This window comes from Amblyomma mixtum, chromosome 2 (genome assembly GCF_055824585.1).
Source record: "Amblyomma mixtum isolate Tamu chromosome 2, ASM5582458v1, whole genome shotgun sequence".
Lineage (NCBI taxonomy): Eukaryota > Metazoa > Arthropoda > Arachnida > Ixodida > Ixodidae > Amblyomma > Amblyomma mixtum.
In genome coordinates, this window is record NC_143013.1 from 310008835 (window position 1) to 310034578 (window position 25744).

A 25744-nucleotide genomic window follows, 5' to 3' on the forward strand; every position below is an offset into this window, starting at 1 on the left:
AGCTTTTGGCAACCTCGAATGTATCGTCTTGCATGCGCGCCTTGTTCGAGAGCTCAAATTTACACATGACACCGATGAGAGCACCATAGAGGTCTTTCACGCAGCAAACGCTTTCAGCCATTTGAAAAAACTGGACTTCAACAACTGCATTGGGCTTTCGTCCGCAGCTCTGCTAGGCTGCGTCTCCAGCTGCAGTGAACTACAAGAACTGCATTGCGTCAACTGCGTCATTCAACCTTACGAGCTATTCGAATTGCTCGCTGTCAAGTTGACCAAAGTTCGAAATCTTGAATGGTCGCTGCACGATGGCTGGTACTACGAGCCGTGGCCGGTCCCCTACATCCACTCACCAAATCTACAACTCCAACTAGAAAGCTTGTACATGGAGCTGGTTGTAACGGCAGAGAATGTGTGCACATTAGCGATAATCCTATACCAATGCAGCTTGCTGCAAAACCTGCACGTCCACTCCGTTCAGAAAGAAGGTTCAAGCCCTTATACCACCGAATCGTGCAGGGAGTTGACTCGACGTATGCCGAGCTTGAAAACATTCAAGTTCACCTGCGAATGGATCCGGGCTCCCCAATCAATACAATGGAGCGGCCGCCGAGGTCCACGCCCTACCCATGCTGAAGACGTTATGATCGGCAACATAAGTTGCCAGCTGAAGCCGGCACGTTCGCGCAATCTGGTCTCTTTCGAGGACGGACCGCGGAATGAGCAGTTGAGGGGTGTTGAGCAAGCGATTTTGGTTATGGCACCCAACGAACACACAGAGCATCGCCGACCTTACGAAGTCGTCTCGAGGCCCGAGCGCTGGAGTGAAGTCTCGTCCCTGTGCCTAGTCCTGACGACACCGCGGGGGCAGGAGTCAACCGGAACTTTGACCGCCCGGAAGTGCTGCATCGATGCAACGCAGCTCTTCTTGGACATCTGTGTGTCCAATATCATAGAGTTAAACGTAGCGTCGTTTCACTTCGACCGCAACACCGACGGGTCCGCTATCGTGAGTTCCACTCTTCCTCACCTACGTGCACTGGCGGTCACCCCCTGCGGCGTCAACAGGGCCGACTCCCTCACGTTGCTGGCCCGGGGATGCGTACACCTGGAGCAGCTGGACGTCCGGGCGGAGCGGGATTCGAATCGCGATTGCATGTGCGAATTCTGCCGGGTACCTCTCCGCTTCAGCGAAGCGGACTTCAAAGAACTGCACGGGACGACCAAACTTCACCGGCTGAGTTTGGATGACACGGCTAAGATGTCATCGCTGGCTTTCCTGAATGAGTGTCGTGTCACCGAGCTGCGGTTCAGCCTGCACAGTCTCGAGCAGGAGGTGACGGGCGCCGCCAACTTCCCCGATAGTCTGAGTCGGCTGCTGCGATCCAACCCGAGGCTCAGGCAGCTGACGATCGAGGCCCGTGACAACATTCTAAGGCAGGACGAATTCGCGGCGGGCCTCGCAGCCATTTCCACACTGAGACGCCTCTGCATCCTCAGCGAGTCGATAACCACAGAGGACCGTGTCACCTCGTTTTTCACGTAAGTGATTATCTATTTCTTTTGTCTATTAATGGTACCTCGCCTTAACGACAGGTAGCTCATACTCGCGTTCACTTGCACTCGAGTCGACTCACATTCACTCACAAAGAATTTTGCGGTGCCTGTTTGCGTACGGACAGTGTTCTTCTGAGTTCTCTTTTTTCCTGGCGGATTATGATCCGGTGGCCATTGCTCTGGTCCCTTCCCTTAGCGTAGCCTGGCTGGTATGCATACCCCACACAGATGCAATGAGCAATCCTTTTTTCGTTGGTGAACTCAACTGAAGTTCACTGAACTTTCCGATGCCATCCAGTCTCCAGCACAGAGAGTGCGGAGCGAGACTGTGACATGTGCACCTGTCCCTGGTCGAAGGGTTGCCAAATTCGTGGAACCGCGAAAGCACGACGGAGGCTCAACTATACCTCCCCGACCCCCCCCCCCCCCCCACAACCGGATTTCCTCAGTCTCATGTTCGTTTCTCTTTACATTTTTGGGGAGAGGCTGCGTCTGCCGGTTTTTCTCTCTGCGACGTAGATAAAGCATGGGGCCTTTATTCTTTGTATGCAGAGTAAGGGACATTGTAAGTCTTGAACGCGCAATGAGATCACCGAAATCATAATATTTGATATTTTAATCTTCGCTAGAAATGCTTGTTTCGAGCCGATGGTGTCTCAACGCGGCGGCCATTTGCGGCAGCGGAATTGAGGTGGCATCCAGATAGGGCGCTGCCTTTCTCATTGGTAGGACGTCCAGTTTGCATATTGTTCCTTTATACTTGCGAAATGGATCCAAAATATTTTGTCTCTGAGTACTGAAAGTTTTTCGGATGCCACAAAAACTGGAAAGAAGCAGAGAAAGCGAACGAAAACTAACAAGAATACAGCTATGAAAGAAGCCAACAGGCACAGAAACCAAGGGGCACAGGGGATTTTTTTAATTTATTTATTTATTTTGTGGTGTTGATCAGTTTAGAATATTACTGAATATGTTATCGCTTAAAGCTAAATGATTGGAAAAACAGAAGAAAAAACAACCACATGCCGCCGGTGGGATCCGAACCCACGACCTCCGGCGACACTTTCCATTCCGCTTCAAACGTTCGTGGCGGCCAGTCGCCACACCTTGTCCAAAATTGTGAAGAGAAAGGCCGGACAGGAGACGGGAGTCGTGTTTGGGGAGGAGGGGGGCTACTGCCGACAGCCTTCCAGTCCGACTAGAGTACACTCTAGTCCGACTAAAAAAGAAACTTCGGGGAGCTTCCTTTGTTATTAGTCACCCCTGCCCTGACTACGGCGCCGCGTACACGGGGGGAAGACGCCGTCAAAATGCGCGGCTGTCTGCAGCCCCGACAAAGCAACAACTGCATGCACGCTTCCGCTGCGTGTGCGCTAGGCGCGGTTCTGATTGGTAGCGCCCAATCTCGGTACTGGGTGAGTGAAATGGCGAGTGAAATGCGTTTTCGCCTGAGCTTTTCATTTTGAATTTTCAGAGTGGAATAACTTTCGTTTGCGTGCTCCGATTTCAATAATTCTTTTTGCTCCGGTCTCTGGAAAGCATGGCGAATCTATTTAATGATATTAACTGGTAGTGAGGAAATCATCGCGGTGCCCCTTTAAAGTATATTGTTTTTAATACAGTGATGATTTCGGCAAGTGTCCTGTCTGCCATGGTAACCCTGAGTCTGTCGGAGTGCCTTTTTTTTCTGCAAAACTAACTACTTCTGGTAATTACTCAAAGTTGTGGTGCACCTGGTCAGGGCACAATAAGATTATCGGAACAGCGAAAAGACCTGAACGTGAAAAGTGGACACAAACAGGGCGCTGACTAACTGCTTTTGTTCAGGCTGTGCTTAGCCAACTCACCAAAGCTTCCACTTTGTTCGCACTGTAAGAAAATATAGAAAAAATAGTGCGTATTACAAATACACTTTAAAGAAATGGGGAGAATATCGGTGATTTACAAATATGTGCACCATGATAAATGGGCACTGAAACCAGAACCAGAAAGCAAGCAATTTTTGAATTGTTACCTGTTGTAGTTTTCTGTTGGCATACTTGAATTTAAACGCGCAATGAACTGGAGCATTAGAAGGTCTCAAGATAATATAACAGCTTTTTGACTAGTCTAAATAAATTTTGTTTGCCTACATTCAAGCGTATAACTTTGCAAGGTAAGCATTTACGATAGTTTCTATAGTCGGATAGAATCAAAGAAAGAAGCGGCGCTTGCCATCGAGGGAGACCCTCCAGCAAATGGCGTCGACCAATTCGTCCTATTGACCGATTCCCTTGGATCAGCTGGCGTGAGATCGCAGGGGGCGGCAGATAATTAAAGAGTAACCATAGCTTTATCGGATTAACAGCGGGGTCGTTGGTTGGAGGGCCTCTTTTGAGAGGCATCTACCGCTTCCTTGTAGAGTGTAATCAGCGTACATTGTCCAATCTATACTACATTGGACCATGTACGCTGATTGCGGTGTAATTCAAATAACTTCTCACCAGAATCATAGCAATTTTACATATTCCGTAACTGTTCAGTATAAGGAAAATAGTTTAATGCTGCTCACAGTGGGAAACATCCGGATGTCGAAGAAGAGACTAAGAATATGCCTTTGATTTGATGCTATCGATAATTTTTTCTCTAACCGCGAGTAAAATTTTCTCGGACGGTTTATCGTTCAAAAAGCCACACTCAGAGGCGTTAATGTTATTATAAACTGGAAAAAAAAAATTTACCGGACTACTATTAACAGCTCCCTCGAATACCTTGGAAAACACGTGTAATACGGCGACAGGCCGATAATTCGTGATTTCACTTCTATTTCCTCCTTTATATACGGGGCAGACTCGGACTATTTTTCAGTTCATCCGGAGACACCACTTCTGATCATCAGATTAGTAAACGCACCCCTTTTCAGCAACACAAACACTCGTTACCCATATCCACTCACCACTCATGTGTACTCACATGAGTGGTGAGTGTGAGTGAGGCGAAATGAGTGCTCTCTTGGTATGAATGAGTGCAACGTCTTATGCCCATCACACACCCCTTTCTTTATTTTCCTCGTTCTCGTGTGCAGCGTAGGACGACAGAAATTCGTAATTTGCCCCCTGTCTTTCTTCGTGAATACATTCATGTTTTTTTTTCTCTCACTTCTCAGGCTCATGCAGGACGAACTGCCGCTGCTGGAGGTGCTTCACGCACACTACATGGACATGCGACGGGCAATGCAGCAGGTCACGTGGCTTTGCAAGCGGCATCCCGTCGTCACCACTCGGCTGGACAACGGAGAACAGCGGCGCTTAGGACGCGGCGTTTATTTCGTCGACCGGCCCTGCTTCGGCTGCTACCGGAGGACTTTCATCGGTCTAACGAAGCCACGCAACCGGGTCTGAAATCATGTCGAGAACACAGTTTCTAAAGCTGTAACGCCTACGGCCAATGAACCCGGTTTCGACTTGTCATAACAGTCGTGTTCCCATCGTGTACAAACCTCATCTTGCTCGAGGTGGCAGCAGTAAATACATCTTTTAATTCCTGTTGTACTCCTCTTCTAAGTGTGCATAGTGTTGAATACATAGAACTGGCTCTGTCCTAAACGCATGCTCCTTATTGTTGTTTTCTTCGGCACTAGAACAAAATAAAACGCGTCAATAAAGCATTTCGTCCAGTCGCCGGTCCTGAATGATATTTCTGGCGTGGCATTTAGTACCGCTATACCTCCCTTACGCGGCGCTATCTTTACCCGAAGCGTTGGGCCTTTTCCGCGGCATGCTAGCGGTAGTAGTGAATGTGCACATTGCCATCTACACGTCCATCGGCAATGGAGGCGAGATACCGTGGATGTAGCGCATAAATCGAAAAGAAATCAGAGAAACAAAACTCGTAGGACGGTTACCACTGAGCAATGCGAGATTAAGCGACAGCTTTTGAGGTATTGCTCGCCCTCCTCCATCCACGGTTCTTCCCGTGTCAGCCACCCACCATTTGTCCAGCAGTAACCACATTCTTTGTGCGCACTCCACTCTCGCCGTACTCTCCTTACATAGTAACACCAGCTATCTCTACTTGGCGAAATGCTAGCTTGTAATGTCACTGTGTAGTAGCACACTTTACTTGTGATCCACGATACAGACAATGCAAGTCAATCTATTGTGCCTAATGAATGCTTCGAATTAATTTTCAACATAACCACATAACAACATATTTTTAACATTACCAACATAACCACATAATGAATCAAAACAACAAGCAAACGATGCGGGAATGAAGAATGGCTCAAAAGAAAGTGGAAGAAAAAAGAAACAAAAAAAGGAGGGTAAGAATAAGCGTTGTCGCCCGCCGCCCACGCCTGTGGTCGCGAGTAGAAAAGAAAGACAGAAAAAAAAAATGGGAAGAAAAAAAAAGGCAGCGGGAGTGAAGAATGGACGCCGACCTGGGCCTCAACAGAGAGGCGGCGTACTATTATAGTAAAGTGCATAGAGACAGTGGCGGAAGCACAGAATACATTTGAGATGCACTCGCGTGCTACCGACGTAAACGAGTAAACAAAATAAAACAAATGTGGAAAGGGCGGGAGACTTCCGCCATTCTTCGGCACGTTGAGTCAAGGCGGCGAAACGCGACCGCCCTAAAGAGGAGTGTGGCTGGGGTAAAGGGAGGCGCTTATAGCCACCCTCTGGTTGTCCACTATTGTATTTATTTATTTAACTGAATCGCCTCGTCTCATTGCAGCAGGGCGGGAGAGGGTACAAAACATAGATAAATTCAAAACAGAGCTCATAAACAAAAGCCCAAGTAACACAATAGTTGCAAGGGGGGTCCGGGGTCCCTAAGTGATCTGCGATCACTTTTTTACCCGTACCTACGCACATCTATGATGTAAATAAAACAAACTTGAAACTTGAAAGCGTGACAGAAAAAGTATTACTATTGATAATGGAAACAACTCATCAAATACCCTTCAAAAAGATGTTCTTATAATGAATTCTGATCACATGTCTTGCAGTGATGCTCTCTTGTACTCGCTCTCATCTTGTACTGACACGGCCGCTTGATGCAAAGCGCTCGCTTTGCGCTTTGCATCAAGCGGCCGTGGTACTGATATACAAATCAGATTTCTTGCAATCTGGCGGTCATTATAAGAAGGATAAATTCACTCTAAGTTCGAAAACAACCGCGTTCCTTGTGAGCAAGGCTAAAGATAAAATAACGAGAGAGATATTATAGGCTTTAAATATTAAAAAAAAAGCACGGCGGTTCTTGTGTCAGTGAGAGACAAAAAAGAAATACGAGAAAATGTTACTGTATCGTGTCCTTGTAATTTTTGTATGTTTATGAGTGTACAGATTTTCTTTTTTTTCTAGTGCCATCGCTGGATTACGGAATGTGGATTACGCTTCTGCCGGGATATGCCTAACAAGTGATGCGTGCCAAATTGCCGGACTAACTAGAAATCGGGCCCCAAAAACCACATTTCAAGTTTCACCGGGATGATGAAGAACAGAACAGCTGGATTAGGGCAATACCACGAGAGAACTTCGTTGTATCACCGCACTCCAAGGTAAGATGTTCGAAACGTCTTCAAAGAATAGTTACTTTTGCAAAATACGATAAGCTTAAGCGCATGCATTGTAAAAAAAAGTGTTTAAACTAAGCAGCTGGTTAGCACTGCAGGTAGCGAATGCAGACTTTCAAGAAAACTTACTTTCCAAGTTACAGCTACTATTTAAACTAAAATTACACTTCCTTCTAGGTTTGCCAGCTTCACTTCATTGAGGCTGACACCGTGCGAGAGGCCTCCGACATCGACGAGGTTACAGGGCGCACCACCACTGCACCACTTTCGCATCTGCGCCTTCACCCAGGCGCAATCCCATCAAAGTTTCCGGGATGCCAGTCTTGTACTTCTAAGCCAAGCTCCTCAAGGGATCGTATTCATTTAAAATACGATCTCAGAACAAATACATGTATCTCCAATAAAAATACACATACGCAGTTGTGAAGCTAATCGAGACTGTTTATTTCTTCATTATGGCTGTGCTTCATAAAACTAGGTGAAAAAAATTGAAAAGTTTTAAAACATTGGGAAATTCATTTCAAGTAATGCATAAAGAAAAACATCTACTGAGAAAGACGAGAAAGCGCAATGCGATAGATGTGCTGACATCAGTGCTTAAACAATCTTGGCACACATGGTTTGCGGCTAGTGCCTCAAAATAAATTCCGCGTAAAGTGTCCGCTATTCATTCCAGTATTTTAACTATAAAAAAAACGTGGACTGATAAATCTAAGCTCATGGCTGCTAGTTGATTCCAGTCGCGATTCCTTTTAACTCCGCCATGAGTGGCGGCGACTCTGGGCCTCTTTTCGTGACGTCACGGAAGGAGCACTCAGGCCTTGTCAAATAGCGTCCTCGATCGCCTCGCACCGGGTGCGCCCCGAAACCAGCGCGGTTCCCTGCGCACCGCGGCGGTGGCGCACCGGCGAGGGTCAACATCGAGGACAAGCTGCACCCCGCGGGGGCTCGTGCATGCAGCGCCGCTTTTTGGTGCCTTTCTTCTGGCGCGTGCATTTGATTGTAAACCACAACACCGGTCGCACGCTTTCGGAACTGCAAATAAATCACACATTTCACATGTCAAAGGCCATGCAAACAGACGCTCACTCCGGTATCGGCGAGGCGCCTGACGACCCGATAAACGAATTTTCGGTCGTTCATCGCCATGTTTAGGCTATCAAGTCGATTATCATGTCATCTTCGCTATCAGACGAACTTGACAGCAGTTCATCAAAGGCGGCAACCAACCGTATTATCTGCTCCATCGCGTGAGTCTGTGCGCAGACACGAGCAGGATAGTATGGGCCACCGTGTACGGGTAAAGGCGGCTTGTCCGCAGTACGCGTCCCGCAATGCTTGCCGGGATTGCACCCTTGCGAACCGCCGATTTTCCGGGTGCGAGTCGGGGCAACGAAAAACTGACCCGGTAGGGTGCGCTTCCGGTGATCGAGGACTGCGGGTGCGCACCGGTGCAGTTGATCGAGGATGGAAGGTGCGCACCAAGGCGCCCGGTGCGCACCGGTGCGGGCGATCGAGGATGCTAAAACTTCTTTAGAGGGTGGTCGAACCGTCCCTTCCCTTTCTGCGGGCCCTTTCACCTCTGAAAGTGGACTCCTCCCAGCAGGGCTTCTTTGTCGGTCGCGTCCATAGAGTTAATATAACCAACTCTAGAGGGAAAGCTGGCCATTGAGCTCATGCATACCAGTGGGCAAAGCATGAACGCCGCCATGATCCAGCGGTTTGTGTATGTTGCCAGCTGTTTAGACACTTTCTAAATCTGGACAAAGAACGGAGTTGGAACCTGGCAACGTAGACCTTGGGAAGATGGCGGTATGCAGAGTAGCTATCGACTACTCTAAACCAGGGTGTCGAACCGGAACCGAAACCGGAACCGAACCCGAATTTTCGCCCGGAACCGGAACCGAACCGAACCCATATTTTTTTCGCCATACCAGTACGGTCAGTCTTGCTACACTTGATATGCCGACCTCTAGCACGGAACATACTGTTCCTCGCGTCGACTTTCAGCGTGAAAGCCATGCACCTGTCTCTCTCTATTCTGCCTCTCTTCGAGCCATTTGCCCTGTTCCTGCTCGGGCAAACACTGATGTTGCCGTTGCCTGCTTGATAGGCACTTGCCGGCTTCGTGGCATCGTCTAGCACCGAGGCTACATGAGCTCCCTCGCAGTTACTTGACCCGAATTTGCCTTCTGGCAAGTCGCCACGCATTTCCTCGAAGGATCTGGTGGGACACCCGCCGGGTGCGTTCAACTGCGCGGCGCTCGGTCCCGTCGGCCCATCAGGCCAACCTTCGTTCTTTGCCTCGGATGGAAGGTTCCTGGCATCAATAGCGCTACGGGACACTTTATGCCCTATGCCCGACACGGTGTGCCGCTAGACTTCCTCCTTTCACTCGCTCGCCGATCTGGCGTCTGTCTTCACTGACCGTTTCCTGCTGCACGAAATGCTCTTTTTCACAGCTTGCTTGGGACTGCGTTTTCGGAATGGTCAGAGTGACTTCCAACAATCCTGAACTCGCGTCCGCGTCCCTGGTGTCATTTGGGGTAGAGCTAACCTGTGCAGCTGGATCGTCGGAGTGCGCGTTCACCGCCTCTAATACCGTGACGCTGCGTTCCGTCACGATACTTCCTTCAACTGCGCTTCCAGCTTCGCAGAAATCTGGCTCACTTTTTACTTCTGCCTGGCTGTTTTCTTGACCTGTACTTGACAGGCATATGCCTTTGCCTTCCAGCATTGGCGGCCTCTCCGCTCGAGACTCGGAGCAGTTCTCCCTGGCTAGTTGACCAGCTCTCCTTGACTCCTTGAGCTTAGCCAGCTCGAGCTCTAGCTGCTGGCGCCTTGCTTCTAACGCCTGCAAATCCGGAGGTTTTTCCTCGCATAGCGGCGCCTTTCCTCCATTCACTTTTGCAAGCTCAGCCTGATAATAAGCTAAACGCGCCTTCGCCAATTGCACTCGATACCTCACATCGAGTGAGGGCCGGCATGGATAACCCTCCATACCGCCGTATGTACCCCTCAACTATCCTACCGGCTCGAACACACGCACAGGGACGTGAGCAATGCGACCAAGGAAACTCACGGTTTCGATGCGTCAATCCGCATTGCCAGCTTCCTGGTGTCGGAGTCGACCACCACTTTCACCGCACGCTGCGATGAGCTGTCGCACGCCGCTGGTCCTGTGCCCGCTGTCGCCACTTGCTGCGACCCGCCGGTGACCGTCGAGTTCTCGACGCGCTACTTCCTTGACCGGACGCAGTCCCGCGTCGCTGAACTACTGCCGTGGTCCTTGCGTCCTTGCCGCCGTCTCTCCGCAGGTCCTTTCTCGAACGCTGCTGTTGCCTGACCGTCGCCTTTCTCCCTGCGTTCAATCTTCTTCCTGCGCCGTGAACCGATGGCCGCAGGATCCTCGTCGACTGCGCCAGTAAAGTTCCACAGGTTCCCTGTCTTCCTTGCACAAGAGGTGCCCCGCCAGAGACGGTTTATCTAACTTGAAGATTGAAGCTTGATCACTGCACCTGGGATGCCACGTCAGAGACGGTCTCTCGATGAGTAGAGATGCAGGGATAAAGTGAATACTTATGTACAGTTTATGTACAGCAATTTACAATAGATACAAGTTCAGGCACTAGAGACATTAAACGGCACAAATATACAAAACAACAAAAAGGTGGATCTCGCTAACACTAGGGAAGGCCCCTACTCGGCATAGCCGAAGATGCATAGCATCTCACCATAGCGCAGAACCCCGCTTCCAGCTCCGGGGCCCGGTTTTAAAGCCCTAAAGGCCCGGCCCACATTTCGTAGCTTCCAATCATGTTGCGGTCTTAACATCATTGGTTCATCCAGGGCATGGCCAGCCCTCCAGCTTCCGTAAGATAGAGCACTCTCTCCACCACAAAATAAAAACAAACACAAATAGACATTCGTGCCAGCACGTGCGCGAATCGGTACCGCGGGGCGGGGTGGACACCCGTACTTCTTGGCGCGTTCGCGAGCGGTCGCGTTCCAAATAGGAGACGCTTCGCTTTGAGCGCCCCCAGCCGCGTTCCGATGACCCCGCGTGCACTACCGATCCCTTACACTCACAAAATGATGCGAAATGTCCGATTCTTTTGGAGCTTTTGACATGCATCGATGCACGAAGGTGGCATCGCGGTGCACGAGAGCGCGAGTGACTCCTTGTCGTATGCAGCTCCTTGCATTAAGTGCCTTGATCCCATAGCTTAAGCAACTTGAAATCAGATTCGAAAGCAGAAGTTTAAAACCGAAACTCCGAGAGCGTTTTCTCAGTTTACTCGTGAACATGTTCACAATCGTCCGATATTAAAAGAAATGACCGCAATCAGTATGCTAAAGATTACAAAACGTATTTAAAACATTGAATTATGCGTATGAGTGACATACAATTATTTTCTCTGCCGCAGTTTTCCGAATTCAAGTTCAAACTTCACCCATCCTTGACTTCGCGAGAAAAAACTGTGCTGGCCACATTAATGTGCTGTAAGATGGCGTCCAAGATGGCGACTTACATGCGTGGACCCAACGAGTAGGTTCTAGTATAGTGCGTTCTAGTAACGTTGCGTGGACCGCTTTGCTGGCTCAGCTTTACCCCCCTGGTCGCGTCAGCCAGCAGTTCGTTCCCTGAAGTCTCCGCACTCGTTCCATGTCTGCATTTTTGAGGATCTGCCAGGAATGCTCTCTTAAGTGAGTAGAATCTTCGTCAGTGTTTGGCGTCCCACGGTGTCGGTGTCGGCGTCACCCTTTGGTGTCGGAGGAGCCGGTACTGTTATTTAAGAATTTGACTGTTTTGCTGGCCACAAGGCTAATTCCGTTCCAAGGAACTTTACAGCATGCCAGCGAGTTTCGACTGCTTCAAGTACATTGATTCCCTGCCAGTTCTAGCATGGGAGAGCATTTTCACACTCCTCGATGGAGGATCCCTGTTAGCGTTCGCAGAAGCTGTTCCCAGCCTCGCACATATCGCCCTCCAAGAGCGTGTCGTTCGGAAGCTCGGATTCACTCCCGACACCGACGAGCGCACGATGGAAGAATTTCACGCAGCAAACATTTCCGACCGCGTGCAAAGGCTAGACTTCCATAACTGCATTGCGCTGTCGTCCGGAGCACTGATAAACTGCGTCTCCTTATGCCGTAATTTGAAAGAACTGTATTGTGTTAACTGTGTCGTTGAACCTCTGCATCTATTCGACCTGCTAGCTATTAGGTTGACCCAAGTGCGAAGGCTCGAATGGACGCTACACGATGGCTGCTTCTACGAGCAGTTGTCGGTCAACAACGTCGAGCCGCAAGACATGCAACTGGAAAGCATGTATTTGGAGCTGGTTGCTTCGCAACAGAACGTTGACTTTGCAACGCTCCTCCTGAATCATTGTCGCCGGCTGCAAGACTTGCACATCCACTCCATCCGGAAAGAAGGTGCAAGAATACATGTCGCCGGCCCAAGCATGGACATCACTCGCCCCCTGACAAACTTAAAAGCGCTAAAGTTCACTTCCGAATGGGTGTTAGCCCCCGAAGCACCACGAAGGCCCCACCGTTGGTGCCTAGGCTATCAGAGTATATACGGCATTGCAGGCCATGTTCAAGCCGGAGTCATTGTTCGCGACAACATAAGTCATCAGCTAAAGCCGGTACATTCCCGTAATCTGACCGTGTTCGATCACGGGCTGCAGAAGCATGAGCTAAGAGGGGGCAAGGAAGCAATCGTGATCATGAAAAACAACGATCGCATAGACCATCGCCGTCTTGCCGAAGTCGTCTCGCGGCCCGAGCGCTGGGGCGAAGTCTCGTCACTGTGCCTCGCCCTGTTCGCCCCGTCCGGGACTGCGAGCGCCAGCAAACTCTACATGGAGGGAACGCAGCTCTTTTTAAAGAGCTGCGTATCCAGCATCACAGAGCTGAACCTAACGCTGTTTCACTTCGACCGCAACGCCAATGGTTCCGCAGTCGTGGGCTCCACGCTGCCTCATCTACGAGAACTGGCGCTCGCACCCTGCGGAGTCAACAGGGCCGACTCGCTCACGTTCCTGGCCCGGGGATGCAGAAACCTGGAGCAGCTGGACGTCCGGGCGGAGCGTCACTTGGATGGTGACTACGTGTGCAAATTCTGCAAAGTGCCACTCCGGTTCCGCGAATCATGTTTCAGGGAGCTCCACGCGAGGACCAAGCTTTGGCGGCTCAGTCTGGATGGTATGGCAAAGATGGAATCGCTGGCTTTCCTGCGTGGGTGTAGAGTCACCGCCCTGCAGTTCAGCCTGGAGAGCACCGAGGAGATGATGATAAACAGTGCCAACTTCCACGATAACTTGACCCGACTGCTGCGAGGCAACCCGAGGCTCAGGCAGCTGTGGATCGATACCTGCGGCATCCCTCTAGGACAGAACAACATCGCGACGGGCCTCGCAACAATTTCCACCCTGCGACACCTGTGCGTCCTCACGCAGGCGGTGTCCACCGAGGAGAGCGTCGCTTCCTTCTTCAGGTAGGCGATTAGTTATGTTTTATTATTTATTTATTTATTCATTCATACTGTTAACCCTCTGTATCAGGGTCATTACAGGGAGGGAAACATACAGATACAAGTGCAATTCTCTTCGCTAAAAAACACCCAAATACACAGAATTACAGATTTGCACAACAATCTTCCAGGAACGTGTTCACACTTATCACAAATTTGTCGACATCTGTTTGGTCCACAACGACGCTTGGTAGTTGATTCCAAATTTCTACAGCATCGGGAAAAAAGGAGTAGCGATAGACATCAGTGCGTGTAATAATAGGTTGTAATACCATACTGTGATTTTTCCGTGGGCAATGCTTCAGGGGAGGCGTAACAGGGGAGGCGTAACAGGCGTAACAGGGGAGGCGTGTTGTTTATTAACTTTGACTTCATCATCATTATCAAAAAAAAAAGTTTCAATTTCTGCTTTGTTCTTCTTATTTCTAGTGATTCTAACTGACACTGTTTTAGCATTGCTGTGACTGAATCAGTGCGGCGGTATTTAGAGCATATAAAACGTGCTGACATCCTTTGTAATCTTTCCAGTTTTTGTTTTAAACCCTTTTGATGAGGACTCCACACTGCACTTGCGTACTCTATGCTTTGCCGCACGAACGTTTTGTACGCAATCAATTTAATTTCTCTAGTCGCATTCGGCAACTTCCTCCTCAGGAAACAGAGCTTCTGGTGGGCTTTTAAAGCCCACCAGAAGCTCTGGTGGGCTTTCAATATGGGTGCGCCAGTCAAGATTATTTGTTAGTGTCACTCCCAAGTATTTGAGACACTTTACTTCATCTAAGGAATTTTCACCGATATTGTATCGAAACATCATAACATTCTGCTTCCTTGTTACTTGCATGTAATTAGATTTTTGGTAGTTTATTTCCATACCGCATTTCAGGCACCACGAGTTTAACGACTGAAGACACCTATTTATGTTCATCTGATGCGTCTATACTTATTCGCACATTATCTTTGCACATCTCATCTTCCTTCATGCGCCTCTTCCTTTCCTCTGTGCAGCGTAGCATGCCAGAAAATCACAATTTACCTCTCTGCCTTTCTTTGTAAATACGTATGTATATTTCTTTATCTCATCTCAGGTTCATGCAGGCCAAACTGCCGCTGCTAGAGGTGCTTCACGCGCACTACATAGACGCGCAATGGACAGAGAAACCGGTCACGTGGCTCCGTCAACGGCATGCCGTCACCACAAAGCTGGACAACGGGAAGCAGCGGCGCTCAGGAGGCGGTGTATTTCTCGACAACCGGCCCTGCCTCGGCTGCTGCCGGTCGACTTTCATCGGCCTGGTGAGGCCGCGCAACCGCGTTTAAAACGGCGTCGAGAACACATCTCCCAAAGCTCTATCGTCTGCCGCCAACGAACCAACCCGCTTTGGACTGTAACAGTCGAGGTGTTTTGTATGCGCCTGATGCTGCTCGTGATTGCAGCTATATAAACGCCATCTTTACTCTCTTCTACGCTCCGTCTTGTCGTGTGCATTAAATATTGTCTTGAGTGCAGACATAAAACACATCGGTACATTTCTGTTAGTAGGACTGCATGTGTCTTCCCTGGAAGCGTGCTCCGGGCCCACGACAATGAAGACCGCCTCTCCAAGTCTCCTCCTGTCGTTCCCCTGTTCATGGGTCCGAAACCACAGAAGTAAAGGTCAGCAGCACTCTTTCTTCCCGGAATGCATGCGCGGAAGCGTAGCTGCTGTCTTCTGCATTCGCCCATTCGTCACGCATCTCAACGCGACACACTCTCGCACGCACGCCGGCACTTGGTTTGGCAGTGTCCACCGACTTGATGGATGTCTGCTCCGCGTCACCAAGCTATTGATGTAGGAATCCCACCTGCTGTCGCATGTCACTATGGCCAAGTGATCATGTTGTTCGATATGCGTACAGAGTGCTTTGGGGGTACTTTGGCTGTTGGTGTCGGTGAGGAGAATGAGCCAAGGAACCAAAAACGTGCACGCCAATCTTGCAATCCTAGCCATTTTAAACGCCGAATAAGCCAGGTAAAATCGTCTTCTCTTGCCGTGAGCGCTGCCCTGAGGGCAAAAAAAAAAAAAACCTTTTAGACGAAATAAAAAAAAACTGAACGTGCAAAGTAAGAACTGAGCAGGTCAAAGGACAAGATTATCCTTAACTTTGTTATTGCAGGAATGATGTATATGTACGGTTTTACTTAACCTGAGAGAAAGTAATGGTCTCTAACATAAGGACGAATTCTTCTCACCTTGTTTAGCGTCGTTACAGGTTTCGCTTAGAGAGTGGACCGGATTCGCAAGTTCAAGCTTTAGACATTACCCTGAGGGCGTTCAGTGCTCCAGTCTGTGTCAGAATTAAGTAGCACCTATAGCGTGGCAGGAACTCGATGATCTCAACACGGTACTTCTCTTCAGTCGGCGCTGATATGTGCACCAAAGCCACAAGTCGAGCACAACACACCGACAAAGCAGAAGGTATTCTGATATCGCCTCTCGAAATGTCTTTTTCTTAGGGACATATTTTGGCTGAATCAAACATGCCGAATCAATGTGGTCGCGCCATAAAAAAAAATTACCGACGATTACGTTACTTCCTAATGCGAAATTTGAGCGCAGCAAATAAGCTGTTTCACCTTTTCGATTCATTGAGGCAAAGAAATCGAGCAACACATGTATGCGCTATCACAGATTTTTTTTTTATTTTTCACACATATTCCTTTAACAAAGACTCCACTAACAGTTCTTGACAGTCATGAAGGAAGCTTTGTGGTCGGAGAAATAGACTGATATATGTTCGACTTGGTACACCAATGCTTGATTCTCAAAGACGAGATCTATACAAGTGCCTCGCGAGGTTGTCACAGCCGTGGGACGCGTTACGAGCGAGAGGAACGGGATGTTCTCCCGCATAAGTGTTAGGAAATTGCTGTTTGTCTTGAGGTCAACATTAAAGTCCCCCACTACTAACATCGGTGTGGATCGATGGACGGTTAATGCGAGTTGCAGGAAGTGCACGACGTCTTTCGTGAGTGCGGTAGGGGCGAAGTAGGCAGCTACTACCAGCAAGCCGTTGGGCAACTTTGCGGCGCACAGTTCGGCAACTTCATGTGACGTGCCAAACATTTCGACTGGTATTGCAGAGAGACCTGTGCGCAAGTAGATAGCGACTCCCGCCGCTCTGTTGTGGTCTCTGCGAGCACCACAGCAGTATAGGAAATCTATGATTTCGAGAGGCTCTTCGGGATCCATCCAGGTTTCAGCAAAGCAAAGTACAGAGGAATGGCGCAGAATGTGATCGTGGTGTACGTCCTTGGCATGTGCGGCAAGGGAGCGTACGTTAAGAATGTGGTTGTGAATGATGAATCAAGTGCTGCCAGCGAATGACGCGTCCATTGGCTGTCTGCGTGTGTTACTGATGTGTGGTTAACATGTTAAGCTTCGCCTGTAAGAGTGGAACGCGACAGCGTCTTGCAACGCTGCCAGGGAGTCCACAGAACGCCATCGCCAATTCGGCTGTACGCCTTGCTGGACGGTAAATTTATTTTTTGAGGAAAGGAAATGTATCTCTCTCGCATATCTGGGTGGACACCTGCACCTCGCCGTAAGGGAAAGGGAGAAGATGGGAGTGAACGAAGACGCCGTATTAGCTAGACGCGCCTTTGTTCATTCCAAACCATTCAGCTGGCATTACGGAGTGGCTAGCGTGCTCGTATCGCACTCCGGAGACCCTGGTTCGATTCCCCAACTCGACCAATTTCGTTCTCGGTTTTATTGATTTATGCGGTCTAACTAGAAAGGTTAATTAGGCTATTTCATATTTATATTCTTTTATTTCTATCCATCGTGTTCTGTCATTAACCTGTCAATTGTTGGAACTGTCTAGGATGTTCGACACAACGTATATGAAACGAGCAACGTCTTACTGAGTGGGGAAGTGCGTGGTGGTGGAGGGAACGCGGCTTCGTACTTATCTGTTTTTTTTTCAGCAGTGCTCCTTCCGCGGGCGCTGTTGTCGCTGCGGCGCGAGTCTTTCTTTTCTTTTCTTTTCTTCTGACCTCTTCATTCTCCTCTATATTAATTAGTCTAATTGATTAATTAAGCAATTAACTAAACTCAGTCCAACTTACTTGCAGCATCACTATACGATCCCTTTGATTGGTTGCATGGTTACTAGCCAAAGTACAATTGGCCCCATTTGAAATTCGCGCACTGTGACGTCACGAGCATTTAGACCAATTGAAAAGCGTTACATTGGGGGCGGAGCTGGTTACGAGGCCGACGCCGACGCCGACGCCGACGACGACGCGAAACCCAGGAACGGACGCCAAAGAGCTGCGCTCTAAAACACTTTGGGTGAATAAGTAAAATGGGTCTCTTTTCTCGCAAAATAACGGAGAGCGTCCCCGGAGGCGCCTCAGCGAAGTGGTGCTTGTTACCGCGGTCGATGCTCTTTCGCGCGCTTGCTGGTTACATGGGGCGCAACAGAGGAATGGTATTTGAGAGAAAAAAACTGACGCCAACCAATATTTTAATTTTACCCAACGTTTCGGGACCAACTCGGTCCTTTCTTCAGGGGTGACTAAAGTGTGCCAGCAGCAGCGGGGTGTTGCCTTCGCTCTCCATTTGTTAGCACGTGGCGCAGTCCACTAACGTACGCAGAGGGGAGCGTTCCTGGAGTTCTATTCATCGCCGCCTTTGTGAGCCGTATGTGCCATGACTCCACATGTCGCCTCTTGAACAGGTTTGGCTCCACGGCCAAGACGCTCACCGCCTCGAAGTGTTCGGCGAGGGGGTTGGATTCCGAATTCATTAGCCGGATGTCATTCTTGTGTTGCCTTATTCTTTGGTGGAGGTTTTTTGTTTTGCCGACGTATGAAGCCGGGCACTTGGAGCACGGGATTTTGTAAACGACACTCGGTTGTTTTCCTCTGGGGACGCGGTCTTTCGGTCGTGGTAAGAAGCGGCTTAACTCCAAGGGCCCTTCCTTGGCGTACGCGCTCAGCGTCGGCGCTCTTGGCGTACGCCAGAACCGGTCTGCGCATGCGCACTGCAGGAGACGCCAGCGAACCTCGGCGAGGCGCCGATATCTGTCCGTGCTAGATATCGGCGCCAGCGCATGGGCGCTCGCGTACGTGTCCGAAGCCGGGGCCGGTTTACAACAATCGAAGGACCACGGGAGTCTCGGTGACTATTTTCTTCATGTCTTGAACCTCTTTCGGGTTCCCCGAACTTTTCTTCGCGGTTTAATAGGTCCTTCCAGCCCCCCCCCCCCCCCCCCCCGCAACCCCTTTTCTCCCTTTTCTTCATGGCTTGAAATTCTTTCCCTCGACTCGAGAGGGGGAGCGAGGCGGCGCCAGGGACATGGAGATGCATGCCCCTTTTCGACGCCCGTTCCGGCGTACGCCAAGAGCGCCGACGCTGAGCGCGTACGCCCAGGAAGTGTCGTTGGAGTTGGGGCTTAGATATTTGTACGTCGACTGTACCTCGCTCGTTTGCTTCATAAATATGGATCAGATATCTCCGAAAAGCTACTTTTCTCTGCTTTCAAAAGATGCATTTTGTTTAACGGTAGCTGCAAATTTGTTTCAACTGTAAAAGAAAACGCAAAGATGAAAACTGGCAGTTGAGCTCAACTTGTCTCAGGAAATGCAAAATTGTGAAAAACCTCTTGCACCTAGAGAAATATCTTTCGAGATACTTTGAGATCGGATGCTAATGAACATATTTAAGCATTTAGAAGTACGTGTATAGATTAGTTTATTAGCCACGCATGTTTGAAAAGCATAGAAAACAGAACAATGTAATCTGCAATAACTTTTGGGATATGCATTGCGCTGCGGCGCCTTTTTGTACAGTTTGAGATCGTCTAATCGCCCTTCCATTCTGAAAATTTCATCCGTCTGCCTTGTTTAGTTTAAAAGTTATTCCTGATCAAAGTTAGCGTTTTTTCGAAATAGTTAAAAACGGAATGCAATACTGTTCAGGTAACCAGCGCGTGGCAGTTTTGAGATTTTGCGTGAAGAAACTTAATACTTCGCTCTACGCGGCTAAGCATCGCCTTCACTCTACGGCTTTTGGGGAATGCGCACGTGGGAATGCGCAATGTCTAGTTGATTTTAGCTACCTTTTTTGTTCTCGTCATGAAGGACACAAGCTCTTGAAACGTTCCGCGGCTTCTTTCTTTCTGGCAAATATACTCTTAAAATGTCGGTCTCTCATTCTTTTAATCAACTTGTAACAATTGCAAAGAACAAAGTCCACAGAATACAAACAATAATAGCAATAACGCAGCGACATGCGATAAATGTAGATAAATGTAGTAAGTAGCGCCATCTACACACATGCACGTGTACTAAATAATCACAGTTCAAAAAAATAACGAGTGTGGCGCTGCTAAACATTTACAATCAGGAGGTGTTCACGAGAGGGAACGATATATCTACGATGTTTGCACGTTTCCCTCGATTTTGCCCTATGTAGTGTGTGTCGAACTTCCAAGCAGATTTCCGCCATATTGCTTTGCTGGATTGTTTTGTAGCGTAAAGCTAGTAAAGCCACACTACGAGGGTCAGAGCCGAGTTTTGCGCGAGTGTGCGCCGCCTGTTATGCACATGCGCGAGAACCGCGTGACGTCACGAGAGGCGCAGGTCCGCAGGTGCGTCGCTTCCTCGCCACAGCCGGTGCGAGCTCCTCGCTGCCGGCGCCGCCGGCGTGCGCTCCTCTCCACCGCGTGACCTCGTGTTTACGACAGTTGCGCCGCGCGCTACTGCGCATGCGCGAGGAGGGTGCGCGGAGAAATGACGGTCGCGCTCAACATGTAAGCTCTGGTAAGCTAAGGAGAGTCGAGCCGCTGCCAAACGGCGCAGAAGACTGGAAAATGTAAATTCTTCCGATCCCGAGGTCGTCGCCTGGCAGTTCGCCGTCGAGCAGCCAAGGCGAAACGTGCTTCCGAAACACCGGAGAACTTTACGCTACGTATATCCAGGCATAGCAGAGCTAAGCCACTGCCAATTTTTTTCACCTGACGCTACGAAACGCATTCTGGGCGTCGTATTATTTTTCGAGGACAGGCATTGCTAAAGCGACAGGAAAGGGAAGAGACAGGCTTTCTCTTCGTGCTGCCGGTTGTTCGTTGTTCCGGCTAGCGCTGTGGAGGGGAAGTTGGAGAGCGCTCGATTCGCCTGCACTCAATGCACCAGTTCGGCAAAGTTCTGCGGCAGCGGCGGTGCGGCGGGTGTGTACCGCTAGTTCCGGCACTTTGAGCGCAGTTTGGCACTGTCTGCTTCCAAAACGGATGGTCGAGTGCAGGCCTGGTCGTCGCTAGCCTTTGCGATGCCAATGAATTGCAGCCAGCTGTTTACAGCCTACATCAGCGGCAGCCAACCTATCGTATCTCATGAAGAAATGTGCAAACAGCACATCACAATAACATGTTGCCATGAACCAGCCTCGATCCGTTTCTTTGGAGAACTCGAGCAGCGTTCTAGCTTGTCGACGAGTGAAAGTTACTTGAGTCTCCGCCGTTTATCACAACCCGCAAACCATCATCTGCTTCCATGGCGGCTGCAGCTGCACTATTTCAGCACTAACCATGGAGCAGGTGCAGTTTTCCTGAACTAGACTCGCACTTCTTTCAAACGAATGCCGTGGTTCAGAGGGCGCCATGTTCCACCGCTGAAATGAATCCATGTGGTATATAAGTCGGGTACAACTCAAGAACGAAGCAGCACATGCCCATCAAAGGAGACCGCCCCGCCAAGCGCGTCGACCGAACAGTTTTCTGTTCGGTCTCCACAGGTGCGCCGCGACAGCAGTGGAGACTGAAGCTGCCACGACCGTCTGTTGCCGAATATGACCCCACCTGTAACATTCAGCGCTTTTGCGAAAAAGACTAGTCTTCTGGCGGGCTAGTTGGTTCTTTTCGTTCATGGTTAAAACTGCGCGAATGAAACAAGGACAGAGACAGAAACACACGTGCACACTGAGCGCAGAACTTCCAACTTTTATTCGAAAAAACGCTTCGGGCATTAGCTTTTATACGCACTAAACAACCACCACATGACACAGCCGGGATAAAAACCGATAAGTATTGACAGTAACGTGTCCATGATGCGCCGACCCGCCAGAGCGCCAATCTAAACTATACCAGTGTGTGCAAGCTTATGCACCATTGATACCTAGATACAAGGAAAAAGAAAAGGGAGACTGGAAGATTAAGATCATAAAAATGAAGATAAAACCAATACCACCAAATAGGTCATCAACAAAACGCTGTATTACTAACGCAACCTACTCAGCGATGGGATGAGACGCGGAACCAACAGTAATAACAATAAACGATGAAGGTGCAAAGCCACTGAAACACGTAGGCTGAAAAGAACTAAGAAAAAGCACGAGAGGCTAAAACTGTGAAACTGAGAGTGAAAGATGGAGACAACAAACAACAAAGGTAAAGGCTATAAAAGCTAGTATAAAAGTATAAAAGCTAATGCCCGAAGCGTTTTTCGAATAAAAGTTGGAAGTTCTGCGCTCAGTGTGTACGTGTGTTTCTGTCTCTGTCCTTGTTTCCTTCGCGCAGTATGAGCGAAAAAGACGCTCTCGCGCGGATCTATGCGAAAGGTGAGCAGCCCAGCCCTCTCCCCCTCCCCCTTTAGTGGCCAGTGCAGCTGAGACAATAAACTTGGGCACCACACATATACTAGTAACTTCGCCTTTCTCCCTGTCTTTTCCCCTGCTCCAGCTCAGGTGCTCCTAGAGACGATGGCGGATGCCGGGGCAGCAAAATCTTTTCCTTTCTTTTTGCGTTATTATTCTTTTAGCCTTATCCCGAACAAAGGACATCCACTCTCGGCTACACGGGGACAAAACGCCGTCTCCTTCCTTCTCTTTCGCAGGCTTGGCTGCATGCACAGCCACAGAAATCGACGTGACTGGCTGGAGGGCTCCCTCTGAGTTGCATGTGCCGCTTCGTTCTTTAGTTGTAACCGACTACAGTGCTAAGAATTCCCCTCTTCCGGAACTGGCACAAAGGACCGCCCCCTCCCCTTGCTGCGCGCCCCTCCTGCAGGCGGGGTAGACTAGCGCCGCAGGAAAAGGAATTCTCGGAAAATTATTACAAGCACGTTATAAGCGGTGCTTACATGATGGGTTGAGTGGAGGATTTGAGCTGAAAACCGGTTACTGGGTTGATGTAAACGAGTCGGGTCCGGGAGTCGAGGGAGCGAGTCCAGTCAACTCCGCTGCAGGGGGTGGGTTGACTCACTCGACCCCAAGAGCAGATAGCACGTAAACCGGTCTGAGTCGGGTTAGTGGAAGGAGAGGTGATAAATGCGAACCTGTTATTCGCTTGCGCCGTAGCGCCTGCGAGGCAGCCGTGCATGCCGCAATCTTCCCGGCTGCCACTGCCCTTTCCCGCTGCGCCGTTCGACGCTTGGTGCCGCTGCTGTTGAACCGGTCGCGACTCGCTAAAATCGAGTTCATGTAAACATGCAGTCAAGTTGGGCTGACCTTGCTCAACTCGATCTCCTGGCTCGACCCGCCGAAGTCGGGTTCATGTAAACGAGGCTACAGTTTCCTGACAATAGACGGTGTGAAAATAGCAGCTGTTCCTACAGTTTCCAGGTACGCGCGCGTGGACACGCACGCATACACACACACATACGCGGGCGCACTTTTTCAATCTTTGATCCAACCAAATCGAGGCAAATCGACGCAAGGCAAGAAAGATATACATTTCAGCACGCGATGGAAAATTCTGGAGGGAATAAGCAACCTAATGATGCAAACTGGATACAAGAAAGACGTACGTCTAAAATGAATAAGAGCACGCAGTTGAGGGTCCAGACGAGAGAGGGGAGGGGGTCGCCCTAAGTGCCTACAGAACTATCGCTTTGTAGCCGACCCCTTTTTCTTGGCAGCATTGCTGCACCCCCCCCCCCCCCCCCCCCCTGTTCTTCTTCGTACAATGTCTATAAAAAAAGTCTCGAGTCCGCCTCGTGAATGGTATGCATCTGTATACTGCATTTTTGTGAGCCTTGGCAAAATTCCGTCGAAGTTGATCGGAATTGGTTGCAAGGTGCCGCCGCATGTACGACGAATATTTGCTTCTGAGGTAAACACATTCCGACACCCTGCGGTGCTAACCCTCTCAATAGCAATTTCACGTCTCTTGCGCAATGTCGATTCATCTCAAGGGTAAACAGAAATTGACAATTGCCCACTTCTCTCTGCCTTTTTCTTTACCAACCATAGTTTATAAGGTTGGACAGGCATACGCTGAGCGTTGACTAAATTGTATAGCTGTATTTGTTATAGTTTTCTTATCATAGATGCAATATCATTTGATAAAAATTTTTTTTTTTCAGCGCTATAGTTAGCAGGTTACTCTAGACCAGGAGTGTTCCGACTACTACTAATATTACTATGCATCAACAGTGACGAAGTGATTGAACGCGCAAAAGACGAGGGCAGAAGGAAGGACACAAGAAAGGCACCGATTTCAACTATAAGGTTCATTGAAAAAAACAAACAAGAAACGCTAGAAATATATACATGGGTATTGGTTGCAAGGTGCCGCCGCATGTACGACGAATATTTGCTTCTGAGGTAAACACATTCCGACAACCTGCGGTGCTAACCCTCTCAATAGCAATTTCACGTCTCTTGCGCAATGTCGATTCATCTCAAGGGTAAACAGAAATTGACAATTGCCCACTTCTCTCTGCCTTTTTCTTTACCAACCATAGTTTATAAGGTTGGACAGGCATACGCTGAGCGTTGACTAAATTGTATAGCTGTATTTGTTATAGTTTTCTTATCATAGATGCAATATCATTTGATAAAATTTTTTTTTTCAGCGCTATAGTTAGCAGGTTACTCTAGACCAGGAGTGTTCCGACTACTACTAATATTACTATGCATCAACAGTGACGAAGTGATTGAACGCGCAAAAGACGAGGGCAGAAGGAAGGACACAAGAAAGGCACCGATTTCAACTATAAGGTTCATTGAAAAAAACAAACAAGAAACGCTAGAAATATATACATGGGTATTGGTTGCAAGGTGCCGCCGCATGTACGACGAATATTTGCTTCTGAGGTAAACACATTCCGACAACCTGCGGTGCTAACCCTCTCAATAGCAATTTCACGTCTCTTGCGCAATGTCGATTCATCTCAAGGGTAAACAGAAATTGACAATTGCCCACTTCTCTCTGCCTTTTTCTTTACCAACCATAGTTTATAAGGTTGGACAGGCATACGCTGAGCGTTGACTAAATTGTATAGCTGTCTTTGTTATAGTTTTCTTATCATAGATGCAATATCATTTGATAAAAAATATTTTTTTTCAGCGCTATAGTTAGCGGGTTACACTCTAGAGCAGGAGTGTTCCGACTACTACTAATATTACTATGCATCAACAGTGACGAAGTGATTGAACGCGCAAAAGACGAGGGCAGAAGGAAGGACACAAGAAAGGCACCTATTTCAACTATAAGGTTCATTGAAAAAACAAAACAAAACAAAAAACGCTAGAAATATATACATGGGACATAAACATAATTAATTTTCTTTATTCCACACCTTCCTTATTTTTGGCGTCCGCTTCCTCTTTTCGCTTACTTACTAATTTGCTCTGTGCAATTATGTCGACAATTATCACTAACTCTCCCAAGTTTCCACTGTGTCGACGTTGTGCCTTTTGCGATGCGGGCTGGGCAGCATTATTTTTTTCTTTTTCTTTGCTCCCACTAATATATGTCACGACACTGAAAACAGGAAAGTCTGTAGTCGGGTAAAACTCAAGAACGAAACGGCACATTCCCTCAAAGGAGGCCCTCCAGATAGTAACATCGACGGTACAGCTTTCTGCGGCTATTTAGCCAAGGCTAAACAAGAGAGCGAAGGAAACGGTCCTCTGTTCCCGTGCTGGCATCCTTATCCCGAACAAGGATCACCCCACCTCTGACGCCGTTTGGACAAAGACGGTACCCTCTTTGCCCGGCTCTCCAACTTTTTCCCTTCACCCTTCGGGAACCATAGACCGAATAAAGGAAGCCCCACTCTCTTTGGCTTTGGCGAGGGACAGGCAGAGAAAGAAGCATGC

At 48.9% G+C, this 25744-nt stretch overlaps 2 protein-coding genes across 5 annotated transcripts in view; one reads left to right on the top strand and one right to left on the bottom strand.

The window, feature by feature from the left end:
- Positions 1 to 11437, bottom strand: part of LOC149364944 (uncharacterized) — a 55071-nt gene extending 43634 nt beyond the window's left edge. For all 4 annotated transcript variants that reach the window (XM_089574928.1, XM_089574926.1, XM_089574925.1 and 1 more), the window contains exon 1: positions 10200 to 11437. The gene's annotated coding sequence lies outside the window, so the exon portion shown is untranslated. The remainder of the gene's footprint in view (positions 1 to 10199) is intronic.
- Positions 11438 to 11645: 208 nt separating this feature from the next.
- LOC149364945 (uncharacterized) lies at positions 11646 to 15122 on the top strand. Its single transcript, XM_089570226.1, has 2 exons — positions 11646 to 13622; positions 14744 to 15122. Exons 1-2 carry the CDS (start codon positions 11971 to 11973, stop codon positions 14973 to 14975), a joined length of 1884 nt encoding a protein of 627 aa, XP_089426352.1. The 5' UTR covers positions 11646 to 11970; the 3' UTR covers positions 14976 to 15122.
- The last annotated feature ends 10622 nt before the right edge of the window (positions 15123 to 25744 follow it).